Raw genomic sequence first — 27,464 nt, 5'->3', positions numbered from 1 at the left:
TTAAGTCTTTTAGTTGTTGTTCTGTATTTAAAAAAAAAGGAACCAACACATTCTACTCAATGTCTTTAAAGGGACAGTTCACCCCAAGAATATCTCCAATTTAAATTGTTCTCATTGATCCATTTTACCTGCTGGAGTGTATTAAATTGTTTACAAGTAGCTCCTTTACCCCTATTTTGACCTTTGAAATAGCTGATTTAGCTTGTGGTTTCCCAACCTATACTGAAAGTGTTGATACTGGAGTCTCAGCTATTGAATAGCCTAAGTAAACACAGGCAGCAGAAGAAATTACACTCCCAGTGGGGTGCAGGATAGATAAGTAATAAAATGATAATTTTCCATTGTTCTCTCTATGTATTGAGCTTTAGTTTTCCAGACAAATATAAGATGAGGAAGCAAGTGTGTGCATACAAAGTGATAACATAATGAGATCTGATATTACCTGAAACTCAACCCATTGTAATAGGCTGTGGTTTAAAAGCACAAAACCAGCTACTTCATATACACAAATAAACCTGAAAATGCAATTTCTCATATATTTTACTCTGCAGCTGGTATAACAAGTGATTGAAAATACATTAATATAAAAACAATTTTACAGTGTACTGTCCCTTTAAGAAAACAATTATTAATTGCAATAGAATAATCTAAATAAAAATGCATATCCATAATATAAGTACTCCTGGCCTTAATATTTTTTAACTCCCAAACATGTACTGCAAGAACAAAAAATGTTGGACAAGTGGAAAATGTTGCTGGGAAGGGGTTCCCTTCGTGCAGATATCCAGCAGCAGCAGCAGCAGCAGTGAAGGGGCCGGGAATGTACAGGTACATACCATGTATATCACTTCATCAACCACAAAATGCAGAACAAACTTGCTTGGGTTGCACTATAGCTCAGCTAGTTGTTTTTTTTTTTTTTAAATAGAAGTCATGTTTAACCAACATACTATACATATCATATGCTTGGGGAAAACATAGCTATTTACTGAAACTGGTGACTCTAGTTTAGCAGCAATAGAGTTGCCATGTGATTATTATATATTATACCAGATTGGCTTGGGAAAGCAATATCCAATGGAACTATTGATTTAATTAAAAATAAAAAACAAACAAAGAATACAATCAGTTTGAGTAATTAAATGTTTATTAATTATTCAGTAGCTGCCATAAATCACAATATTGTAAGGATTTAGAAGTAATATTCTAACAATCGTCTTCATTTTACATAGAATTCTCTCTTCTTTTTTTCCAGAATTCTCCTAATCCACGAGCTATGGCATATTCTGCTGTACGTTTACACTCTTGTGGGGTAAACCCAACCAGTGCAGTCCCAGCAACACTGATGCCTTGTTCCATTGCAAGTTTTCTAATTTGAGTTTCTATCTGCAAAGGAGAAACGTAAACAAAAGTCTCTCCGCAATCACAGTATGAGATGTATTTATTTTTGTCCATTGTGTTCTCAGAACCATGGATGTCTTTGAAGCTCTCAACATTACAAGCTATTTCAATCTGCCCGTTATGTGGAAAAGCCATGGCTTGTACTCCATTAAGCCCTCCTTTTGTACGGCTGCGGATGGCAACGGCTATTTGTCTTCCAGCGGCCAAGTCTTCAGTTACAAGAGTAACATTGCAATTCATCACGTAAGGGCTGGCACCGACACCTGCAATTGTAAGAACAGTTTTTTTGGTAATGGCAGACACTGACAGACATTTACCACAGCCATGGATTATGTGTGGTGATCAAAATAGTAATGATATATATGATATAACAAGTATTTCCCTAATGGGAACTGTTATCTGCTGGTTTAGATTATTCTTTGTTCCACGACAGTGAGTATAAAGCATTTTAAATGAATTTAGGTACAAATTCTGAAATTAACATCACATTAGGATTCTCACTCTATTAACTACAAGCATTAGAATGGAATTTTGTTGAGATATTCTTAAAATATTATTCACCTATGGAAGATGTAATGGGAACATGGAAATAAATAACAGATAATTCCATGTGTCAGTGCTCAACTAAAAGAGAGCAAAAAAAAATTAAAGATGATGGCTAAAAAGCCAGTAACGATTATTAAAGGGACATAATCCCCATGTGCTAAATCACTTGACAGTGATGCAGCATAATGTAAAAAAGGAAGACATTTTACCTCAAAATTTCTTCAGCACTCAATAGTAATTGCTCTGTGCACAGTTATCCTTCAATTACCGTCCAGATGCAAGTTAAAGAAAAAAAAAAAAAACAATGGCCAATCAGCAGTGCTGATAATCAAACTTTACTGTGATCTCGTGAGATTTCACATAAAACTCACAAGATTTCAAGGTAAACTTCCTTAAGCAGAGTTTATTCAGTGTATTTTCTTATTTCTTCTTTACCAAAATATATGCAGTGTGTATTTCCAACATTATTCTCAGCTATCAGCAGTAATCTACCTTCCGTAACACAACTATAGCCACATGCTTTCTGTCAAAAGATGAATGCTTCTTATATGAATTTTAAACAAAGGGATACAGATTTAATTGTGCTTTTAAGTTATTTCTTATTTTGCGACATTCTCTGAAATCTCACAGTTATCTGAAAATAGTTAATTTATTAAACTCATTTATGCAAACTCTCAATGATCTTCCCAAATGATTATGAATAAAAAAGCGTAGAAAATAACAGCAAGATAAACTAAGAATCAGAATTAGAAAACAACACAAACATAGTTTTGTTTCTGAATGTTTGTATTCGGAAAATGTAGTACTATTTGTAACATTATTAATTTCTGCATCAAGGATGTTTGTGGCTAGTCTATTATTGAAGTCGCATACACAAAGCGAGAAGACAAAACATTACAGAGAAACGCAACGCAAAACAGAAGATTGGAAGGGCAGCCCGGATACAGGCAAATAAGCAGAGATTATTGTCCCCATCATTGCAAAATTTCTAACTATCAAAATCAATTGTACATCAGAATGGTATAATTAAAAAAATAAGTGTTTTTATTCATGAAAAGATGATTAGATTGACTCCACATGTGTCTAGCTTTTCTATATTACCACACAGGAAGGATATGGGTCTATTTATTGTTGGGAGGGGAACGACTATTTTTTTTTTCTTTAACTAAAAAATACAAGAAATGAATAAGCACATAAAAAGCTATTTTGTATTAAAGGAACACTGACTTTGTATTGAAGCATGAACAAAAACAAAACATTTATTTGGTCTTAATCTGGACCACAAATGGTTAAAAACATCTGTTTATGGGTATACAAATCTCAACTTTCTGTTATCTATCACTCACGATTACAAAACTGAGTCTAACAGAAGACAAGAACAGACTTGTTCACCCATTGTAACTGCTTAAAAGAGGTAATTAATCATAATGCTCAGACTAAATTAAAACCCATGATTATCTTGATGTTTTTGCCAGACCTTGTTGAACTTATTTTGTCCCTGCACTGTCTATTTATGCCTATATAACATATGTAAGATATTTCTTCTATATAGTAGTATTTGCAACCTCAACATTTTTAATAATGACCTATTTTTTTAAAAAGTCATCTTAAATATATATTTTTATTTTATAGGACCTACCAATTTACCTTTATTAAGTTATAGCTTTCCAATATATATGTAATCCATTTGCTAGATATATTGACCATAACTGTAGGTGATGTTTAATTAATGGCATAAAAAGTAATTTTAGTAACCGTCTTTTTACACTGTTTATAACTCTTCCTAAGGTAACCAACTCTTCCTAAGGGTATTTAATTAATAGTTTTGCTAATATAACTAATTGTTACTTCTTGCTAACGTCTAATATCTAGAGATGTAAAAATCAGTTAAACATACATGTGCTATTTGCAGAAGACTTGATATCCATTTAAATTCAGTACATGGCCACCCTCACTAATTATTGAGTTGAGCCACACCCGTTGTAACAGGTGCATACATCCAGCACATAGCCATGAAATCTCTATAGAAAAACACTTGCAGTAAAATAGGTCATAGCAAAGAGCTCAGTGACTTTAAACATGGCACTGCCACATGCCACCTCTGTTACATATCAGTCCATGATGTTTCTGCCCTAAGTGCTATAATTGTAAAGTGGAAGGGTCTTGAAGCAACAATAGCCCAGCCACAAAGTGTTAGACAACGTAAACTCATACAGCAGGGCTGCTAAGTGCTGAAGTGCACCTATCATCTGTAGTATTCCTCATTACAAAGTTCCAAACCTCTGGAAGCAACATCAGCACAAGAACTGTGCATAGAGAGTTTCATGAAATGGGTTTCCATGTCTGAGCAGCTGTACACAAGCCTCTTATGAACATGCACAATGCCAGTTCTCGACTAGAGTGATGTAAAGAACGCTGCCACTGGTCTAAGTGGAAATGTGTTCTCTGAAGTGATGAATCATGCTTCAATATCTGGCAGTCTGAGGAAATAATCTGGGTGAGGCAGATGCCAGGAGAACGCTACCTACTGAAATGCATAGTGCCTACTGTAAAGTTTGGAGATGTAGAGACAATGATCTGGGGCTGTTTTTAAGGTTTTAACCTAGTCCCATTAGTTCCAGTGACAGGTCATCATAATGCTACAGGATACAAAGACGCTTTAGACAATTGAGTGATTCCAAATTTGACACAACAATCTGGGGAAGGCCCTATCCTGTTCCAGCATCTCTGTGTCCATGTGCACAATGTGAGGTCCATGAAAGCATGGTTTGATGAATTTATAGCAGCAAAGTATGGGGTGGGGAGGGCAACTCCATATTAATGCCCATGGTTTTGGGATAGGATTGCAACAAGCTCATCAGGTGTAATGATCAGGTGTCAACATACTTTGGCTATATAGTGTATATTAGACACAAGCACTTTTTCATGAGACATTCAATTACACAATGGGGCAGTCTAGTCCAAAATAAACTTTCATGATTCAGATAGAGAATGTTTACTTTTATCACCAGCTTTGCTTTGTTCACTTGGTATTCTTAGTTGAAAGCTAAACCTAGGAGGTTCATATGCTAATTTCTAAGCCCTTGAAGGGCGCCTCTTCTTTCAGGGCATTTTTTACCGTTTTTCACCACTAGAGGGTGTTAGTTCATGTGTGTCATATAGATAACACTGTGCTCACGCACGTGGAGTTCAGGTGAGCCAGCTCTGATTGGCTAAAATGGATGTCTGTCAAAAGAACTGAAATAAGGGGGCCGTTTGCAGAGGCTTAGATACAAGATAATCAAAGAGGTAAAAAGTGTATTTATATAACTGTGTTGGTTGTGCAACACTAGGGAATGGATAATAAAGGCATAATCTATCTTTTTACACTAAAAATTCTGGTGTAGACTGTCCCTTTAAGCTGTGAATGCAGCGGTTTCTGTGCAAGCCTTCAGCAGCAGTTTATGGCCGTTGCTCCTTAACTCATCATGTCCTTCATTTAATAAATCTACCCCTATGTCTCTATCCCTGTATTTGTAAAATCTAAAAAATAACTTACCTTATATTCAACTGTTAATTATATATCTGATTTTCTAACCTGTTATTCCATATCTTATGGATGGTTTCGCTCCAACATCCACTTTCAAATCATTTATATTAATCTCCGTTTTCTTCTTAAACCATCCCAGACTTTTGCGCTTTTCAGCCAGCTGTTTCTTCTCTTTATTGTCTGCATAACCAAAAAGGAACAAGCTACAACCTGGAACACGTGTGGCCACCTCATCTGCAATTCCTGCAAAACAAGGTCGATTTATTATAAAATACTTTTAAATGGATATGAAACCCAAAACATTCCCTTTGTGATTAAGACAGAGCATATCATTTAAAAAAAAATCCAATTGATCAAATTTGCTTAGTTCCGATGATACTCTGTGTTGAAAAGGTACCTAAGTAGGCATCTGCAGCACTAAATTGCAGGAAATAGTGCTGCCCTCTAGTGCAAATGGATAACATTCTTACAAAACTGCTGCCATATAATACTACAGAAATGGGCTCCTAAGCATACGTCCCTGCTCTTTAACAAAGAATACCAAGATTTGCATGCTCTAGCTGAATGATGAAAGATCCCTTTAACTTCCATGTTATTTGGTTTTATATTTTTGAACAGACTGGAGTTTAATCAATCAAATCAGAAACTACTGTTGAAATATGTATGGAGTTTTAGTGTAGCATAACAGGAATTAATAAAAGCAAACCCTTGGTATGGGGGTTATAATATAAACATTGCTTGATTTTCCAATAGGGGTTTCTAATAGAGGAGGTTCATATTTAGCATTGGTAGCAAATGATCTTTGTGACCACTTTGTGTGAGAGAAGAAAAATAAAGGAAAGTATTCCATTTTGAGGGAGTAATATAAAACAGTATGAGATTGTAATATAAAATGTTTAATTACGTGAAGTAAACACTTTGCAATATACTTTCATTATTTATTTTGTTCCCTTTTCCTGTAATTTAACTCTGAAAATTGTTGGTTTTCTAAATTCCACTGAGTTTCTATAAAGTAATATGGGCCGTCATGTTTGAACTTAAGTTGCCCCTTATCTGTTTCCACTACTCAAGACAATTATGGACATATATAAAACAGGCAATAAAATAGACTGGCCAAACATAAACATATTATTGTAAGGCTAATCTTTGCTTTGAATACACCATTATGTCTAGCACATATTTATTGTTTGCAATCCCTTTAATTGATATTAAGAGGCCAACATGGGCAAATGAAACAACTCTTGCGATATACATCTATATCAGTATGGGGCAAAGTTAATCATGTGTGACCTCATAAATTAATGAATGAATTACTGGCATAGCATGCTAATTTGTGGCACAGTGTGTTTAATTAATGAAGTAGAGGAAGCAAAAGTATGAATAGAGAAATAAATCTACTATACATGAATTAGCAGATGGAACCACGCACTATCACACAAAGCAACACAAACAATAGGATATTTGTCATATAACTTTAGGAAAAATGGAAAGTAATCGATATCCTTATAATTATTATTATTATTTTAGAGAAATTAAAACCTATATGAAATGATGCTGTTGATAAAGCTGTGAGGATTATGCAGTATAACTAGGAGCATGGCTATAAATATAAGAATCTTTGGTCCTTGGAGCAAGGCAAACATTTGACAGGTTCATATATGTTTATGCACATATGTGTAAATATATGTGAGTATGTATATATAAACTTATGTAGTTCCAAAGTGTACATACTATTCCTTATTATTAATTGATTACACTATGAATAATTCACAGGATGAAAAGACTGAAACGTTTGCAGCACAGAACAAAAATGGGAGTTTTTAATGTAATAATGACAAAGAAGAGTTCACTAAATTAATCATTTGACTGCATAGATTTGAATCATCAAAACATTGATCTGCTGTCTTCATAAATAGCCACAATGAAATATGGTAAAAAGGTTGTTTTGCATGAAAAAGGTTAAAACTGATTAAAATGATATTGCTACTGCTCAACTGATCATCAAGGATACATTGTTTACTGGCTAAAAAAATTCCACAGCTCAAATGGTGAACAGAGATGTGCCTTCAAAACCACAAAAAATACTTTAAATTCAAAATGTTAAAGCGCCATAATAGTTGAAAAATGAGTTCTAATTTGTGTAATTTTAAGACTAGTGACCCTTTAATTATGTAATAGATGTAATTATTGTAATGTTACAAACAAGTATTTTAGAAGTATGTAGTATGATAGCATAATCACAATAATATAACAATGTTATCATTTAAAAGGCTGATGGACTAAAATTAGGTACAAGAAAGACCAGCATTTTTAATAAAAAAACAAACAAAACAAACAATGTGAAGTAAAAGCTGTTTAAAGGGACAGTCTAATCAAAATTAAACTTCTGATTCAGATAGAGGGCATGCAATTTTAAACAACTTTTCAATTTACGTTTATCATCAAATTTGCTTTGTTCCCTTGGTGGTATTTTTGAAAAGCTAAACCTAGCTAGGCTCAAAACTGATTTCTAAACCGTTGAAAACCGCCCCTTAGTTCAGAGCACTTAAACAGTGCTAGTTCATGTGTGTCATATTAGATAACAATGTGCTCACTCCTGTGGAGTTATTTAGGAGTCTACACTGATTGGCTAAACTGCATGTCTGTCAAAAGCACTGAGATAAGGGGGCAGTCTGCAGAGGCTTAGATACATGGTAATCACAGAGGTTAAACATATATTAATATAACTGTGTGTTGGTTATGCAAAACTGGGGAATGGGTAATAAAGGGATTATCTATCTTTTTAAACAATAAAAATTCTGATAGAACATAAAATTTTAAACAACTTTCCAATTTACTTTTATCATCAAATTAGCTCTGTTTCCTAGGTGGTATTTTTGAAAAGCTAAACCTAGGTAGTCTCAAACTGATTTCTAAACCGCTTCTTAGCTTGGAGCATTTTGAACGTTTCTCACAGTTAGAAAGTACTAGTTCATGTGTGTCATAGAGATAACATTGTGCTCACGTGGAGTTATTTAGGAGTCTGCACTGATTAGCTAGATAAGGGGGCAGTCTGCAGAAGCTTAGATACAAGGTAATCACAGAGGTAATATGTGTATTATTATAACTGTGTTGGTTATGCAAAACTGTGGAATGGGTAATAAAGGGATTATCTATCTTTTTAAACAATAAAAGATTTCAAGTAGACTGTCCCTTTAAATTGATACTGAAACAGCTGTATTGTGTGCTAATTCTCATTGGCTAATAGGTACTTCTTATTAATGCTAATTGGCAGATAGGTATAATTGTTCATCATACAAAGAAAAAAACAGAGATAGTTTAAACCAATACACAACGATGCTGCTAAACCCTGAAAAACACTATATTGCCCAGGAAATAGTGTGATGTTTCAGAAGAAGAAAAGAGTAGGGAGCGCAAACAGAACTAATAAGAATATGCAATCAGTGTGATATATTAAAAAAAACATTTATTAAACATTAATTAGATAAATAGATGACCTAAAGACACCGGTGTCTATAAATAAATATTAAAATTGAAAAAAAAAGTATAAAATTCCCCTAGATCTCATAAAAAAGGAGAGAGAACAATAAGTTCATATATCTATATTGATCTCTTAACTTATTGTTCTCTCTCCTTTTTTATGAGATCTTTTTTTTAAAAAATGCATGGGGCAGTGTGGGACAGCTGGGCGGTAATGTTGATAGCCAGTGAGTATTAGTAGGAAGTTAGGAAAATTAGGGCTAACCTTTAACGTACCAGAGGTTAAAGCAACATGGTACAGGTACATTTTGTATTTTTTTTTGCGAAGTTTGTCAGTGTGATCTGCTTATGCATTACATAAGCATTAGAAAATCTGAGCTTCTCCACAAAATCGATCTTCATTTAACACAGGGACTAATATTCTTCTGTTAAATCCAGCTTTTTTTAGGCCTGTGTATTTGGCAGCTTCGTTAACTGCTGAAGGCGGCCACTTGAGGCCTTCAGATCTTTTTTGGAGCCAGATTTCTTTTTGTGAAAGTGCACTACACTAACATATGTGCAAATCCAGATCTTAGTGTGTTGCACTTTCACAAGAATAAATCCGGCTCTGAAAAAAAGCTGAATGCAGTGAGGGGCCACCTTCTTCCACATTTGGCAGCTAACCAAGCTGCTAAATGTTCAGTCCAGATCACTGTAACAGTGCAGAACACACTTGTACAAAACACGTTTTTACATTTTTTTTTAACTTGAGCCCATACTAACACTGCGGGCTGAGAGGAAAATGAGAAATCGCCTACTGGTCAGTATTACTGATCTACCTTTTGGGAGCAGCAGATCCAGTAGAAGCGAAATACTCCACATTTACATTTTTTGCATTTGTATTGTTAATAAAATATTTGTTGTATTTAATTATTTTATACTTTACATTTTTCAGTTCTAATAACCCATTGACTGCTCTGATGCAACACAGTGCCATTCAATACTTTGCAGTCCTCCCAGGTAGCCAAAAAGTTCCATTGTTTTTATATGGGCTAACAATTTTTTTGGCATTAATTATAAACTATTATTAGGTCTAAGCATAGCTGAGTATAAAATATAAGGAAACTTACTCAGTGGATTAGCTGTTTTCCCCTTACTCACATTTTCCATTATTATTAAAAGTATTATAATGAGCCAACATTTTTCAGAAGGGTTATACAAGGGGAACAGTAAACACATGCAATTTAAGAGAAGGGATTCTTCCTTGTGAGAGTTTTCCCAACTGCTGGATGAACCGCTGGGACAATCGAGCCCTAGTTGCTGAATAATATTTCTGGTTACTAACTTTTAGTATACTTTGCATTTAGCTGTATATAAACACCCTTTTCTGGCCTCTTATTTAATAAACCGCAGTGCACTTAAAAAGCCAGCTCTGATTACCCATTGGTGACGTTATGCATGTCGTCTACTCATCCCACTGTTACTCAGCCACCCAAAACTCCAACAAAATGTAGAACCCTACGGAGCAGGGCTTACGTTTTCTTCAGGATCTGTGCAAGTTTCTACTGGGCTGCTTCACTGAATCCATCTGAACAATTCTACTGCAAAGATTGGTAACATAGAAATAAAACAATACTTAAAAGAATTGTATGTCTAATGCATCACTCAAGGTTTTCCTTAACACAGTCTTCATTTCACTTCTCCAAAAAGGATCTATAGTCTAACTGTTTTCGTTCTCTGAATTAAATAAAATATTTTAAATATTGTAGGCAGCAAACAAAAAAAAAAAGGGGAAAATGTATTTTGTGTAGGTTACAAACACCATATATCAACACTGCTTTACAGTATGCACATTATTGTTTCTTTATGTAATTATTTTACAGAAAGAATCGCTAAGTGTATGAACACCACCAAGCACACAAAAAAGTGCAACACTGACACCTTGTGGAGCCTGTTTTCTTCTTTTTTTTTTAACAAAACTATTAAAAGGAACATTTTCTAGGCAACATATAAGTAAACTTTTTAAGTTACAATTAGGAGTTATTTGTAAGGTTGCATTTTACCTGTTGCAATACATAACAAATACACCATTCCTAAAAATGGGCTCTTTATAAAAGTACTGTGTTTTCTTTTTGTCTCCTAAACATTTTTTATTTTTGTTGCACTGTTGTCATGTGAGAACTGTAATGAGAAATGCTTTTAACCACTACTGCTATTTAGTGAATCCAGGCAATCATATATGTCTCAGTATTAGTTGTCATTAGGGGGAAATGGATAATACAACTTTAAAAGAACAGTCTACACCAGAAATGTTATTGTTTAAATAGATAATCCCTTTATTACCTATTCCCCAGTTTTGCATAACCAACAGTTATATTAATATATGTTTTACCTCTGATTACCTTGTATCTAAGCCTCTGTAGACTGCCCACTTATCTCAGTGCTTTTGACAGACATGCAATTTAGCCAATCGGTGCAGACTCCTAAATAACTCCACGGGAGTGAGCACAATGTTATCTATATGACACACATGAACTAGTACTGTCTAACTGTGAAAAACTTTCAAAATGCACTGAGCTAAGAGGCAGTTTTAAACAGTTTAAAAATCAGTTTGATCCTATCTAGGTTTAGCTTTTCAAAAATACCACCAAGGGAACAAAGCAAATTTAATGATAAAAGTAAATTGGAAAGTTGTTTAAAATTACATGCCCTATCTGAATCATGAAAGTTTAATTTTGACTAGACTGTCCCTTTAAGCCATTTTTGAATATTCTATACACTGACTTCATCTATTGGCAGTTTGTGTGTATTGTTTTACAAAATGTTATGAAACAAATTACCTCTTGCAAGATGCCCACAATCTTCCAGACTTACATCTGATAAGGGATATATAGGGACCAGATCTATGGCCCCAAGACAGGGATGGATTCCTTGATGTTGAGATAAATCAATGCATGAAAATCCTTCAACACATGCAGACACCACAGATGTACCTAAGTAACATGCATATAGTTATTATTTAGTCATTTAAACTGTTCTAAAGTTACCTGTACATAAGTGCCTTTAGTAAAATGATATGCCAAGTGTGCTGACATATGAGTCTTCTCTTTTTTTTCCTTTTTATAGTCTCAGAAACCAATCACCTGCCCACTTTGGAGAGATGCTAAGGGAAACACAGTATTCTTTCCTGAACGTATTTTGTTTTTCTGTTTAAGAGGAATTAAATGTAATTTTTGCAATGTGCATAATAGAGAGCACTTGCATGTTTTGTCTTTGATGATTCAGATTTTTTAAACAACTTTCCAATTTATTTGTGTAATCAAGTTTGCCTCACTCTCTTTGTATGCTTTGTTGAAGAAGTAGCAATGAACTACTGGGAGCTAGCAGATCACATCTGGTGAGCCAATGACAAGTGGCATGTATGTGCAGCCACCATTTAGCAGCTAGCTCCTGAGCCTACCTAGGTATGCTTTTCAACATAGGATATCAAGAGAGGGAAACATTAGATAATAGAAGTCAATTTGAAAGTTATTTAAAAGTGTATTCTCTATCAGAATCATGAAAAAGGGGTATGCTTTTCAACAAAGGAGATCAAGTAAATTTGATAATGGAAGAAAATAGAAAAGTATTTTAAAATTGTTGCTCTTTCTAAAGCATAAAAGTTTAATTTTGATATTTATGTCCCTTTAAGGTAATAGCGGCCTTTTTGTCATCAACCACAAATAGCGTTATTAGTAGGTAATTGTAACTGCCATATTTATAGCGTAATTAATTGCTATGGTGGCTTTAATATAAAAATATTATGTCTTTCTAAACACATTTTTGGCACAAATTTACTTTTGAGCGCTAGTATTGTGATCCATTTATCGTATCATACTGTAAAAGCGATCCTGTATATACATAGAATTATGATTTTATCTTCTTTTATACATTTTTGTACATGGCCCTGTAGATGTAGAGCCATTAATAATGGTATTAATAAGTAATAACAAAAGTGGTATTAAAAAGTAAGGTTACCGTAAGCTTGAGAATTTGGACAGAACCAAAATGATGTAGTTGAATATTATAGATAGTTATTTCTTATACTTATAAGATTTTTATTTACCCTGGGATATCTTTGTACCCAATGCTCTACTATACCCACTAATAAGTAGCTACCCAGTACTTATGGAGATATTCTAGGCATACAGTGTCAAGATTATGAAATATTTTGCCACACTTTACTGAATCTGAGACCGTGTCACATTTAATAAGAATTTAAAATACTCCAGTAATATAAATCCATCGATTATCCTACAGAAATGTATAATATGGAGAGCATGTTAATGCTTCAATGAATTAAAACAATAGGTTAACTTGAGAATTGTTCACTTAAACAAAATGAGATAAGCAGCTTTATTGTAAACACTAGAATATAATCATTAGTTATAAATTAAAATATCTCCACACAACAATGACATTTGGAATTAACAGCCCTCCAAGTGTTTATGAAAAATTGGGATTTTATATTTTAAATAAATGTATTTCTTTTTATGAATACATTTTATTAACATTTTCTTATCTGATTTTTTTATATATATATAGGCGTTCTGGCTGTGGTATGGTTAAATAGAAATACAAAGTAAAAGAATGAAAATAAATTATACTGACTGTCTAAAGAGTTAAACGTTTTATGAGCTCCTCATTTCTTCAGCAAATGAAGTAATTTAATTAACATCTTTTTTTTAATTCCCTTGGGAGCTGTTTTTCACTAGCTCAGCTAAAATAATCCCAACAAATGTTATTCCAGGGCTCTTAAAGGAACAGCAAACATGTTTATTAAGTGATAAGCCATTTTATGGCCCATTCATTACATTTACCGATCTGCTATTTAGCACAGTTTAGTAAAAATAGCCTTTTTTTTTTGTTTCCTGACTCAACAAAAATTAGAATAATGAGTTTCTCAAGCATGTAATGCATTAAAGTATATACAATATTTCTCTAAGATATAATTTGTCTTAACTGTTAAAAAAAAATGTGAATGACAGCATAGGCTTCAGAATGATGCATTTTATCTTTAAAAATTACCTCAGGTAATTATCACACTTACTTAACTGATCTCTTGTAGCAGCTATTGTGATGACTGAACGGTTGTAGTCATAATCTGAAAATATGTTCAGCACAGTTGTTTCTGGAAGCATCCGACCTATTGTAAGAAAACAAATTAGTCTATTTTGTAAAATTGACTTGAAATAATAAGAATGTATAGTCACACAATAAATGTGAAAAAAAAATCTTTTTGATGTAAATTGGCTGTATTGTTTTGGGATAGATCATTATTTCAGAACTAAATCATTATTTCAGAACAGTGCGTGGGTATAATGTGACTTAAATAAGCATTTTGATGACGTGGGAGGAGACTTGAGCTGCAGGTGTATGATGCGCATTAATATGGGCTTATCTCTGCTTGCATTTCTTGTTGTTTGTATCATAGCGGTTTTGAGCGGCACTTGGGGAGGGAGAAGCCTATTTCTTGCAGGCTGTCCATTAATTAATATCCCTCCATCCTGATCATCCCTTTTTGTTAAACAAGACCTAAATACTGCTGAGCAGATGAGGTTTTTTTCTGAATTAGAATTGATTTTGACTGTTGCTTCTCTAATGGTATTTTGTTGACTTACTGTAGTAATTTACGCTTTACATTTGTTGTCACAATTATGGCAGGACAATGCTAGTCAGACTCAGAAATATTGATTAGAACATTATTAGGGTCTCTGTAGCGGTCATGACCGGCCCTTAATGAATGGAACATGTGCATTGGAGATATATAGTATATCTATAACTAGAATTTGGACATGGCTGGCAAATCCTGCTCTGCTGGCTGGCTGGGAACAGTACTGCTCTGGCCCAGTTTAATACATTGCCAATCTGGAGTTGACTTTACGGTTTGATTACAATACTTAAAGGGACAGTCAAGTCCAAAAAAACTTTCATGTTTCAAATAATGCATGTAATTTTAAACAACTTTCCAATTTACTTTTATCACCAATTTTGCTTTGTTCTCTTGGTATTCTTAGTTGAAAGCTAAACCTAGGAAGGCTCATATGATAATTTCTAAGCCCTTGAAGGCCGCCTATAATCACATGCTTTTGTATTTGCTTTTCACAACAGGGGAGAGCTAGTTCCTGTAAGCCATATAGATAACATTGTGAGCATGCCTGTGAATTGTGGCAGACACTGCACTAATTGGCTAAAATGAAAGTCAATAGATAATAAATAAAATGTCATGTGATCAGGGGGGTGTCAGGAGATGCTTAGATACAAGTTCATCACAGAGGTAAAAAGTATATTAATATAACCGTGGTGGCTTTGCAAAACTGGGGAATGGGTAATAAAAGGATTATCTATCTTTTAAAACAACAAAAATTCTGGTGTTGACTGTCCCTTTAAGAAAAGCGTTTCAAACTATTTATCAATAAAAATCCCCTTAGACTTTAATGGGAAAATTTGTAGAAACATCATTAGATAAACTTTTCATAAGGATTGTGATCAACCCTGATTCTGTTTTGTTATATGTCAGAATTTGAAATGGCTATATATATTTTTTTTGTTTTCTCTATGCCTGTAATGTCAAAAACTTAAAAAAAAAAAAAAAAAAAAAAAAAAGGATTGTGATCAACCCAATAGTTCTATAAAAGGAAATAGTAATACATTAAAATGCCAAAGTGCTTTTTTATGTTGCTTTACCCGAGTCCTCAACAAGATCTTAGAAACAGTTGACCTGTCCCAAAATGACCCACTACCACTAAATATCTTCCAAGCTAAATACTCCCCATTGCAAACCAGTAACTGCTAAATACCCCCAATATGTTCCTCTTCGCCACTTAACACCCTCTGCACAAAAAACACTACTAAAATAATTTAAATTTAAATAAACCTAACACAATGATTACTTGAAGTCCAAATGAAGAGTCTTCAGCTTCCTCCCTTCCGCCTGTTCTGGGCATTTAGCAGCATATAGTGGTTACTTGCATCCACACATATCTTATTATTATGGGTTCCCTTTAAAAATGTAGGCAATCTTGCAGATGGGCTCACTGGCAAATTGAACTCTCCATATGCTTATGACTTATTAATGTGATAAAGCAAATTTTGGTAATGATTCTGCCATAAGTAGTCTTTATTGGTCAACCTAATTAATCAAGTAGAATTAAAGTTAGCAGAAACCCCATAATAAAACGATGTTGCTGGATTGTCAAAAAAAGCGTAAAAATGAAAAGTTTTCAACCAGACTTCAGTGTTATGTGAATTTATTTAAGGGGATTCCTTTTAAACTTGAATAGATTTTTTTAAGTTTTGTTTTGTAATGTGTAAAGAATTAGTAGTTATTATTATTATTATTATTATCATCATCAGGTATTTGTAGAGCGCCAACAGATTCTGCAGCGCTGTAAACATAGTCGGTGTACAGGATAGCTTTTGTAGGGGTCAAGTGGGTAGAGGGCCCTGCCGAGAGTTTCACTGTTGTAGTCGACTCTTATGAAGCGATCTGTAAACAGCTGGGCCCATAGGCTTACAATCTAAGGGGATCAAGGGGAAAGCAATAGTAGTTGTTGGAAGTATCAAATTGTGTAGATCAGGTAGTAAGTAATATTTTGTGGACTTGTGTTTACTATGGAGAGGTTCCATGTTGGCTAGCAAGGTCTGCTGTTTATTGAGCTTGGGTCTGGATCACGGTTACAATAAGATTTTCTTTGTTTTTTTTCTTGTCAGGCTGGGTGGGAATAGTCTCACAACTTTTGGCTATTTCATCAAAAGAAAATCAGTCCTCAAAAACTAAGGCTATTGGCTATTTTATGGAGTTAGGTGGAGCTTGTAAGGAGATGAAAGGTAATATTTGGTGTTCACAAGGAGGAGTGTGATTAAAGCTTCACCTGCAGAAAACATAGAGCTCCCTGACCCTTGGGTGGTTACATATTTGGAGGAAGATTGTGGACTTTTTCTCTGTTCAAGAGTGTCTCTATTATGTGTTGTAATAATGGCACTATAAGCTAGGTGTATTTTTAACCATGCTAAACACTAAGCAACTGCAAGGTTCTGTTTACCAGAGTTTGTATGAATAAGCTAGGGGCAAAAGTTAGAGCAGAAAAAAAACAGACTGAACAGGACTTTACAGTCTTAATAGTTTGACATGGCTGAGTCAGCAACCTGGAAACAGAAATGGACTTGACAGCCTAAAAGTCTGGAACAAGTTGATCCATCAGCTTGGATGTAGGACTGGACTTGGAAATCTCATAGGGTGCAATGACCAAAGGTTCACGGGCATGGGGATATATCACACAAAGACTTTGGGGGCTTTTATAAATATTATATTGCAATGAGTGTCTCTCCTTCACATACAGAACCCTGCATAAATAGATAAACATCTTTCACGATAACATTTGCCTTTCTGAAATGATCTCCACAAATGAAGTAAAATAAATAAAAGGTAAAAATCATTTACAAATTATGAATAGCACATACTGCAATGATTTTTATTAAAAGGGACAGAAAAGTCAAAATGAAACATTCACGATTCAGACAGAATATGCAATTGTAAACAACTTTCAGATATACTTCTGTTGTCAATCCTAGGTGAGCTCAGGAGTGTGCACATGTTTATAGCAATGTTATACACAGTTGCAAACTCTGCTGCAGTATAGTGTCTGTAGCATTCTGTGGCAGCAACTATATATATATTGCATTGCTATTAACATTGTTGCAAATACTGCTGCCAAATGGCTAAGGACACGTGCACGCTCCTAAGTTCACCTAGGATCACTGTTTAACAGAGAATACCAAGAGAAATAAGCAAAACTGATCGTATAAGTAAATTGAAAAGTTGTTTAAAATTGTATGCTCTATCCAATCCATTTCATTTCAATTTTGAATTTACTGTTTCTTTAAGTATAACGCATACCTTAGTGCTTATTGTATTACAACATTGAAACAGACTGTTTTATATCCCATTAAAGAATAGTATTCCCTTTTTTAGCACAATGTTTACAGATCACCTGTGACATACACAATAAGAGAGAAAGAACAATATGAAATTTATATATTTAATCAAATATCAAATATAAGTCACTACATTGCTATATTGCTGCAGTTAAGGCTGATGTCACAATATAGTTCAAGATCATCAAGTGACATTTATTGCAATTAGTCAAGGCAAAACCTGCAAGATACTTTGACATGAAAAGTAGACTTGTGGGCGTGTCACTATCTATTACTATTGCTGTGGCAGCTGTTCTTATTGACCAGAGAGCTTCTATTCCACGGACCAGCTATGCATTTTTTTTTAGCTTAAAAATTAATTTAAAGAGCTTCAACTTAGCATTTGTTATTCGCAAAAAACAAAAATGTAAAGATCTTTAAATAGCACTCTTGCATAGAATATTGTTGGTTTGATGTCCCTTTAAATCAAAAACTGCCTTTTTATTTTAACAATAGCCTCTTCTTTTATGTGACTCATATGATAACATGTTCAGATCATAAAACATTTTCTGGCAATTTCTTAAAGTTTTATAAGAAACAAACAAGCAATAACTTTGAGTTGGTGGAGCTGTCTGTATGATTCTCTGCAGAAGTAAATTGTTTTGTCTGCATAATAGAGCATAATAGCTATAATTCCACTTGAAACGCTGCCACTAATAAGACGATGAAGTGTGCTCGCTAGGCCCTGGGTATCCCACCAGCACACGGCTGGCAGATTGCTGGGCGCAATTGCTTAATCACTAGACTGATAACCTAATCCTATAAAACTACTAAAGAGCCAAGGAAATCAAAGATTGCACTTGGCTGCCTTGCCAAACACTCAAGTACTGTTAACTATGCTGGAAAACTATAACAAATACTTAAGCATGTTGTTGAGCACCACAGCTGTGCCATTCAGACAGCCAGGCTGACTTGTATAACAGAAAAGCTGTTCAACAGAGAAGCTACTTCAGTCTGAAGCTGTGTGCAAGGCCAATGGACAGTGCTTTACCCATAAAGTACATTATATTAAAATGAATGTGTCTCTCCTTCATATCCATAACCACATTTAATGAGATAACAGCTCTCAAGCTAAAAACAAATTTCTTTGACTGACCTCGCAAGGATAACTAGACTTCTTAGATAATATCCCCAGGCCATAGAGCTTTAGAGAATCGGGTCCTTAGAGTCGATTCAAATATATAATTTTTTGACTCAATATTTCAGAATGTTAATATTTTTATAGTTGGAGCTTATATATGGGGGTTATGTAATGAATTATAGGACCAGTCAGGGAGACACATTACCTAAGTAAACATGTATCAGTATAGCTAAAGTGACTTAGAAATGCATTGTATCTGTGATAATTAAAGGGCCATAATACTCAAATGTTTAAACACTTGAAAGCGATGCAGCATAGCTGTAAAAAGCTGATTAGAAAATATCACCTGAACATCTCTATGTAAAAAAGAAAGATATTTTACCTCAAAAGTTCCTCAGTAGCCACCTCCCATTGTAAAGGATTTCTAAGCAGCATTTTAGTGTGTCTGTCCTGGGACATCTGAAGGGATGAGCATCGTGCACTCTCATATTATTTCACCAATCAGGTAAAGGAAGCTTACTATGAAATCTCATGAGAGTTAAGTGAAATCTCATGAGATCACAGTAAGAGTTCATGACCTCAGCACTGCTGATGCTGATTGGCTGCTGTTCATTTCTTCATTTTTTTAAATTTGTTTACCTGCAGCTGGGAGCAGCTGAGTATAACTTTTTACACAGAACTAACTCTACTGAGCTGAGGAGATTGTGAGGTAAAATATCTTCCTTTTTTACATAGAGATGCTCAGGTGATATTTTTCTGTCAGATTTTTACAGTTATACTGCATCAGTTTCAAGTGATTTAGCATATGAGTATTATGTCCCTTTAAGAGCTTGGCTGTATCAGTTTAAGATGAAGGCCAGAATAAAGCTTTTAGCCAGTTAAAAATGCATAAAAGTAAAAAAAGAAGAAAATGCTCTAATATGGTAGAGCAGGTGTCAGCAAACCTTTTCTGGAAAGGGCCAGATAATAATTATTTTAGGCTTTGCAGTTCAAGAGGCAAAATTGAGGCTATTATGTAGGTTCTTCTATAATCATTTTAAAAATAAATAAAAAAAATCCACAAATAATTTTGGAGATATTAAAAATATATAACGAACAAATGAACCTCTCACAAAACTTGCTTTGGTTGCAGCCTCATTTTATTTTTTCAATTTTCTTAAGAAATTCTGCTGTAAAATTAGATTTTGCCTTTGTAATTTTAGAACCACTGCTTTGCTTTGGAGTTGGGAAAATTGGGGTGCACTGAGCAGAAGTGCAAAGCGTTGAGAACTCCACATATGGCTCAAAAGCAGCCATAGACAATACATAAAAATATTTATGGACACTAAAATTTGAATTTCATATAATTTTCATGTGCCAAAATAAATTATTCTTCATTTGAGTTATTCCAAACATTTAAAAATGTAAAGAAGCATTTGTAGATTGTGGGGCATACAAAAACATACAGCTGGCCTGATCTGGCCCCAGGGCCGTAGTTTGCACTAGACTAGCAGGAATACTGTTGAAGACGGCCTGTTTTTGGTGACAACACTCAAATACCTTTCGTCTCTGGCTGTGCCCAGCTCAGAATCTGCAGTGCAGTGCTGTCCTGGAGCTAACGTTAACTATGTGCTTAATCAATTTGCAAGGGTTAAACACATGGTTATATGCAAGCAATAATGCAATAAGAAAATGATGCAAAAAGTCGAGGAATTTCCCTTTGCGTTTTAGGTCCCTTTAATTGCTGATACTGAACCGTTATTGCTGATTCTAGAACAACATTCATTGTCATGAACCCATACATTAAAAGATTCTTTGTTTTTTGTGTGTGTGGGGGGGGTGTTAAGGTAATTTTCAAATCCTGATTAGCTATAAGTTGTGTGTAAAGAAGAACATACAGCAGGAAGAATCAGTAGCAAGATAAGCACATTAATAAAGTTGCCCCAGCAGTGGCTTGTATGACAAGAACTGTATGAATCACCACTGACACAATACATGACACTGTAGTTATAATAGCATCTCCTTAAGTTAAGTAATCGAGGTCTGGACTGTAGCCCCAGTCACATGACATGGGGCTCTGCACAAGGGAGATAGCTGCTATTGGACAAGGAGACCAGTGTGTATAGCCAGATTGCGCCTTGTTAAGCCAATGACTATATTCTCCTGAGGATGTTACTACCCTGAGACATGTAGATCATTTAGAAGAGGCTTGTTAGCTGTGTTTTATGTATGAATAAAATCTGTGAATTACTTTTAAAAAGACTACAGTGAGAGTATACTAAATACATTACTTGGTTACACAATTCTATTCTTTATCATGTTATGATTACATAATACTGGAAGTTTATGGAAACATATGGAGCTTTATATTGATGAGTATAAAAGAACCAAAAATCTGAGTGCATACACTACTACCTTTTTTGTGGGGAGGTGGTATTGATCACTGTCACTTTACCACCGGGGTTGTTTCCTTTTTTTATATGTGATAAGTCTTGGATCTGGAATGCACCACTGGTGAGTTGTTTTTATTAATGCAAATAAGACCATTATGAGACAGGAGACCGCACAAGTTACACTTCCTATTGATTCCATTGCTAATAAAAATGCCATCATTTCTAGTAACAAATTTACTAATCAGTGCTAATCAGCCATAATAGTCAAGGACCTTATATTAGGCCTGACGCTGTAACAGGGGATAAACAAGGCAGGCTATTTGCTTATATAGTAGTAATCGCATTGATTTGTGTATTTTTCCCTAGAAAGGGCTGCTAACAAAATATATTAGCTTCAAATATACGTCAACCTGAGAAACATACAGACAAAAACAAGGCAGCAGAATGGAGGATTGCTCTCACGGCAGAAGGTCAAGTCATATTAGACTTAAAGTGTTACCATTCTCAAGCTCAGCAAATAAGCAGCTCGTACTGAATGGGAATATGCCACCATTAAAAAAAATGGTTAAAAACTAAAAATTAAGAGCCTGGGGCATTTTGCAGCAAATATTCTTTATGGTGTTTCTTTATGTGCTAAATGAGAGATCTAATTTGTGAGTGATGAGGCAATGATTCTGTCAATCTGGCTCCCATAAAAACTTATGGGCAATACAAAAGTTCAACACAATAGCTTTTTGAAAGTGTTTTCTGAGGAGGGAAGTCATTATTCCTTGTTCAGTTTGGATTAGGGAGAAAGGGGGGGATTGGAGGGAAATAAAAATATAAAGAGATAAAGATAACAAAATACATTTATTTTTCATAGTATTTTCCAACATACCAGTTCTTATCAATAGTTCTGTAACACCCATATTAAAATTAGATATTTTTTTAGGACTAAAGTGTAAGAGATCAGCATTTGTTGACCGCAGAATTGATCAAGCATATCATGAGGTCATTCAGACTGTCTAATAGCGCCTGTTGTATTTCTACAGTGCTGTCTGGTATGAAAAAGGTATTAGAGTAACTTGTAAGTTATTAATAAAGTATCTCAGCCTTAATCCACCCTAAACTGTTGTTAAAGGGACATTACAAACTAATTATATAACCTAGGCAATTTGCAGTATTTAGAGAACCTAGGTTACAGAATTTGGTTATTGGCCTCTCTAGGAAATGTAGATCAAGCACATTATTTACACAAAAGCTAAAGGTGTTAAATTTCACTTTAAATAGGCAATTTTACCATTGTCAGCTAAGTATAAAATAGATAAGTGGTCCTTAATAAAGATGGACATTTCCACAAAATGGTTTGGCCATGTAAATGTTACTACAGACTAAACTTAGATTGTATTTATTGATCTACACAAGAAGCTGGGCTATTTTTTTTTAAATTCTTCTACAACAGAGGTTATTTTATTTCAGAATTTGTCAGCTCTGAGCATTTCCATAGAGACAACTTTCTCTAGAGATCTCGGCAGGACTCAGTTTTGAGCGGACCTTGCGAATATAATGATATTTTTTTATTTTTGCGAATACTGAGACTTATATATGGGGAGTTTGTTATTTCCTACCTGTCCTTTAGTACTATCCTCATATCAATAGGCTAACATTAACTAACATGAAATAGGGATGGTTAAGAAACGTGATTAAGTGTATTGTTATAGAAGTCAAACAGGGAACCCCGGAGGGAACCAAGCAAGGGGTGCGCTAAATATTGAATAGAGTCTGTGCACAAACCATGCGATATGCGTGTAGGCGGAAAAAGTGTTTGAATTGATTTTGAAGTGGCGGCTCCTCTGGTCCTCGGAGTGGAGATTCTGAAATTTAGAAACAAAAAAAAGGGCGCCACATAGCGTAATACTGATGAATCGGGCTTCAAAGAGGATAAGATCAAAAAGGCTTACCGGAAAGTGATGCACCGTACTGTGACCGGTGCTTGCATGCGGACTAACACTCTCAGTGGTTAGCACACTGGTGAGTTGCTCATATGCTGCGTCTGGTCCAAGGCAGGTAAATCTCTGCGTGACTTGTTAACAGGTGAGCGTGCGTCTGTGAAGATTTGTGAACAATGATCCATTGTTTTATGCCTGAGGAAACGACCAGCTAACGGTTGAGAAACGCGTAGCAGTTATTCTATGGATTAAAGATAACAATCTATTCCACGGAAGTTGTCTTTCTCTTTTATTGATAAACTCCAAAAGGTGTTTGTTCCCAAAAGGTGTTTGATCCTGGTTTTTATCGCAGTATACAACACAAATCTTCACAGACGCACGCTCACCTGTTAACAAGTCACGCAGAGATTTACCTGCCTTGGACCAGACGCAGCATATGAGCAACCCACCAGTGTGCTAACCACTGAGAGTGTTAGTCCGCATGCAAGCACCGGTCACAGTACGGTGCATCACTTTCCGGTAAGCCTTTTTGATCTTATCCTCTTTGAAGCCTGATTCATCAGTATTACGCTATGTGGCGCCCTCTTTTTTGTTTCTAAAGTGTATTGTTATGTTAGTGAAATACAGCATTAATTCGTTTAAAATAAGGTTATATGCATAATCAGTAACCATCATTATTATAAGAATCTTATTATATGTAAAAATGAATATCTAGCAAGTAAAAAAACAACTGGCCATTATTAACACTGGCAGCTTTGCATTTGAATATCGCTACTATTGTGGAGAATGTGCTGACCCCAAAATCAGAGCGATACAAACTTCAAGCAAAATTAAAAAATATATTTACTGCTAATGAGAAAAAAGTATTTTGGCTGTTATCCGAGAGGATGTTAACTGAATATTCATGATGTTTAGTTTTTAGTTAAAGTTTGCTACAAGAGATATGTTAAACATTTTTATCTAAGTATTAGGGACTCAGGAAGTTGAGGAGGTCATCTCTGTTTTGTCGGAGGGCAGGATCACATGCATAGTGGGTGGGATTACAGGTGAATAGTGGGTGGGATTGCGTGCCTGTCTGGATGGTCGGTGGTTGTGTCTAGGTGTTCATGGATGTGTGTTGTTGGCCTATGGACAGGGCTAAGGAAAATTCTGTAAACAGAGATATATGGTTGTCTCAGAGAGACAGCACGACAGAGATCAGAATTAAAGACAGGTCCTCTGAAATAGAGACAGTTGGGAGGTCTGTAGTAAAGAATATAATTTGCTTTATACTTTCAGTAAAATTGGGGGCTGGCTTTTTATATCAGTAACTTAAAAAAAGAGTCATTGGGGGCGTGGCTAAGAAGAGGCCATGATTGGTCGCTTTTAATGAAGCTCCTGAGACTATTTATCTAATTTTCAAGTTAATCCGGTATACAGCTCTTATCTCATCCTCTACCTACAGCAACTTACTGTTACTTACCTTGTACTACTGAGCTGAGCCAAGATTGGCATATAATATTACCCTGGACCTGAACTAGCCAGTTACAATCTTAGGCCGTCACCTACATTTGAATCTGCGCTATCTCCTTCAGACTACCCAAGCTCAGCAGATTAGCCATGGACAATCCGAGTATGTAAAATGGTAATATCCTCTACAGGAGGAGTCTTACTTCTGAACAGACTACACCACTCGGACTACTACTCCACATAACTAATTGGGCAAGGAGACGGCCTGTAATTTACTTTCTAACCCTCTTATTCAGCTACACCGAAGACCTGGAGATCGAGTGCCACGTTCATACCCGACCTTGAGCGATTCCCGACATGGTATGTCTGACATACTCTCAACCACCCACTTTCACTTCAACTCTAAACGGAGAAATGACACTCACTCTCTCATCTCCGGTGTCCTGGTCGGGGGATGTGGCCGGCTCCCACGAGGGGCATCTGGAGCGCTTTCCGAATCACACAGCCCCAGGGTTGTCCAGTGAGTGTCAAAAGACTTTAATATTTGTTTTCCTTAGTTTATGACAAAGATCTCCCGGGAACTTTTATTAGTCATTGGGGAAACTACCACACAGTGGTTCAGACCTAAGTCGCTCTGGCGTAGGCTAGATTCAGAGATGCCCTTATTGTGAACAATAAGCATACAATTATATGTGAATTTGTGGATGTTAATATTTGTGCCCGTCTGTACAGCATTATGTGTTTACTGTTTGCGGGTCTGCCACGTATCTGCTGCGTGGCGGGCTTCCAAACAGCCTCCTAACATGAATATGTATTTCTTTACTTGAGTCCATCATATGGAGAATACTTTTAGCACATGTTATATGTAGAACTAGCTGTTTAAAGTGAATGTAAATTTTGATGCTAAAGTGCCCGGTTGTTAAAAATTCGATTAAAAACAGGGGCACTTTAATTCATCAAAATTTACTTTTCACTCCTGTTGTGAAAACAAAAACGTACCTTTTAAACTTGACAGCAGCCCCAGCTTACTCCGGTGGTCGCAAGCCATTTCTGATGTCAGAAATGATGGATAGTGTCTGATTTAACGCTGTGATTGGAGGAAGCCAGATTTCTCATTTAAACCCAGGAAGAGGCTTTTCAACGGGTGGAAGAAGCTGGAGCTGCTGTCAGGATTAAAAGGTAAGTTTTTTTTACAACAGGAGTGAAATGTAAATTTTGATTGACTTGATTTTTAATCGAATTTTAAAAACCGGGCACTTTAGCATCAAAATTTACATTCACTTTAACTTACGCACAAATTTATAATGCTATGGCACCCATAGACAGCTCGACTAAATCCCTACACATTCTCACAACTTCCTTGACCTACCATTAGGAATAATCTACAGAGCCACCTTTAGCTCCTTGTTTCTACTTGATCCCTAAATCTTACAGCAGCCGCTATAGTAAGAAGTTCAATGGCTCACACTACTAGTTAAGGTATATCACACACTCTAAGAAAGTAGATATGCTAGGTACAAGCTCCCTTTGCACTATGTTATTTCTTATCACCCTGTGCAGTTGGTATTTGTTGTGTTTAAGGTCGGCATTTGATCTTGATGTAGGAATTGTATGAAAGTATGATATGTTGTTAACACAGAAGCCTGTAACTCTGAAATATATTCTAAGCAACGTTACTCACAGGTTACTATGCTTATGTTCCACTATGGAGTCACTATTGCTCTTGGATATGTCTGGATTCATATATTCGCCCATGGCCCCTCGATTTCAGCACCTAATTAAGAACTAACACAGTTCAATATATATATTCCAGTATGTCCTGAATGGGTGTCTAACTGTGTAGATTTAACCCATAGTAGTAACCCCCCGGTAGTCTCCACACCACGTAGCCTTTCATACCCCTCCCATTAAAAGACCACCTCCTCGCAAGCTTTTTACATCAACCTAGACAACATATATTTCTAGACTTCAATATTCCATTATACTTCACTACTTATCGAAATTGCCACTAGTTTTATAAATAGTCAATGCCCTGGACCTGCACATATCCTTAGGTCTAGACCAGGGATCAGCAACCTTCGGCTCCCAGATGTTTTGTAACTACATTTCCCATGATGCTCAGATAGCCTAAAGAGTGTCTCAGCATCATGGGAAATGTAGTTCCAAAACATCTGGGAGCCGAAGGTTGCTGACCCCTGGTCTAGACCCTTAATGGAACATACTCCATCCTGTCTCCAATATTTAGCTTCTCTTTTATTTTCCTGTTATTGTTATTATTTCCCTTCTCTTCTCATTTTGATAACGTATTAAGCTAATAAAGGCCCAAATCCCACCCCTTTCCTACTTTAAAGCAGATCCTGCCTGCTGATCCACCCCCAAAAAATTCATATGCTATCCCACACCATATATTCTCAAAAGAAGATAATATAAAATTAGAGGTTCAAGGTCTTTTTTCATATACATAATAGAGCGTTTGTAAACACTATCGGCTAGATTACGAGTTGTGCGTAACGCTGCTTTTTTACGCCCGCTGCTATTACAAGTCTTGAAGGTTTAGGGTCACCGCACACTTCTTTGGCCTTACCACAAAACGACTTATGTAAACTTCAGAAAGTCTTTTTTATATGGGACTTCCATAGCGCTGAAATTACGAGTATGTCCTGGAAGGCCAAAAAGTGAGCAGT

The 27,464-nt window shown here is 35.5% G+C and overlaps 1 protein-coding gene across 8 annotated transcripts in view; it reads right to left on the bottom strand.

The window, feature by feature from the left end:
• Positions 1-1,129: 1,129 nt before the first annotated feature.
• The window catches only part of FTCDNL1 (formiminotransferase cyclodeaminase N-terminal like), a 47,734-nt gene continuing 21,399 nt past the window's right edge, over positions 1,130-27,464 (bottom strand). For 5 of the 8 annotated variants that reach the window (XM_053698730.1, XM_053698728.1, XM_053698729.1 and 2 more), the window contains 4 exons: positions 14,025-14,120; positions 11,776-11,928; positions 5,525-5,719; positions 1,130-1,664 (listed from right to left, as the gene is read on the bottom strand). In XM_053698730.1, coding sequence (XP_053554705.1) covers positions 1,225-1,664; positions 5,525-5,719; positions 11,776-11,928; positions 14,025-14,120 — 884 coding nt within the window. In that variant the 3' untranslated portion in view covers positions 1,130-1,224. Of the gene's footprint in view, positions 1,665-5,519; positions 5,720-11,775; positions 11,929-14,024; positions 14,121-25,779; positions 25,944-27,464 lie in introns of those variants that run through there. The other 3 variants (XM_053698732.1, XM_053698735.1, XM_053698736.1) reach the window with 3 other exon arrangements.

This window comes from Bombina bombina, chromosome 1, assembly GCF_027579735.1.
Source record: "Bombina bombina isolate aBomBom1 chromosome 1, aBomBom1.pri, whole genome shotgun sequence".
Taxonomy (NCBI): Eukaryota; Metazoa; Chordata; class Amphibia; order Anura; family Bombinatoridae; genus Bombina; species Bombina bombina.
This window is presented reverse-complemented; position numbering and strand designations above follow the sequence as displayed.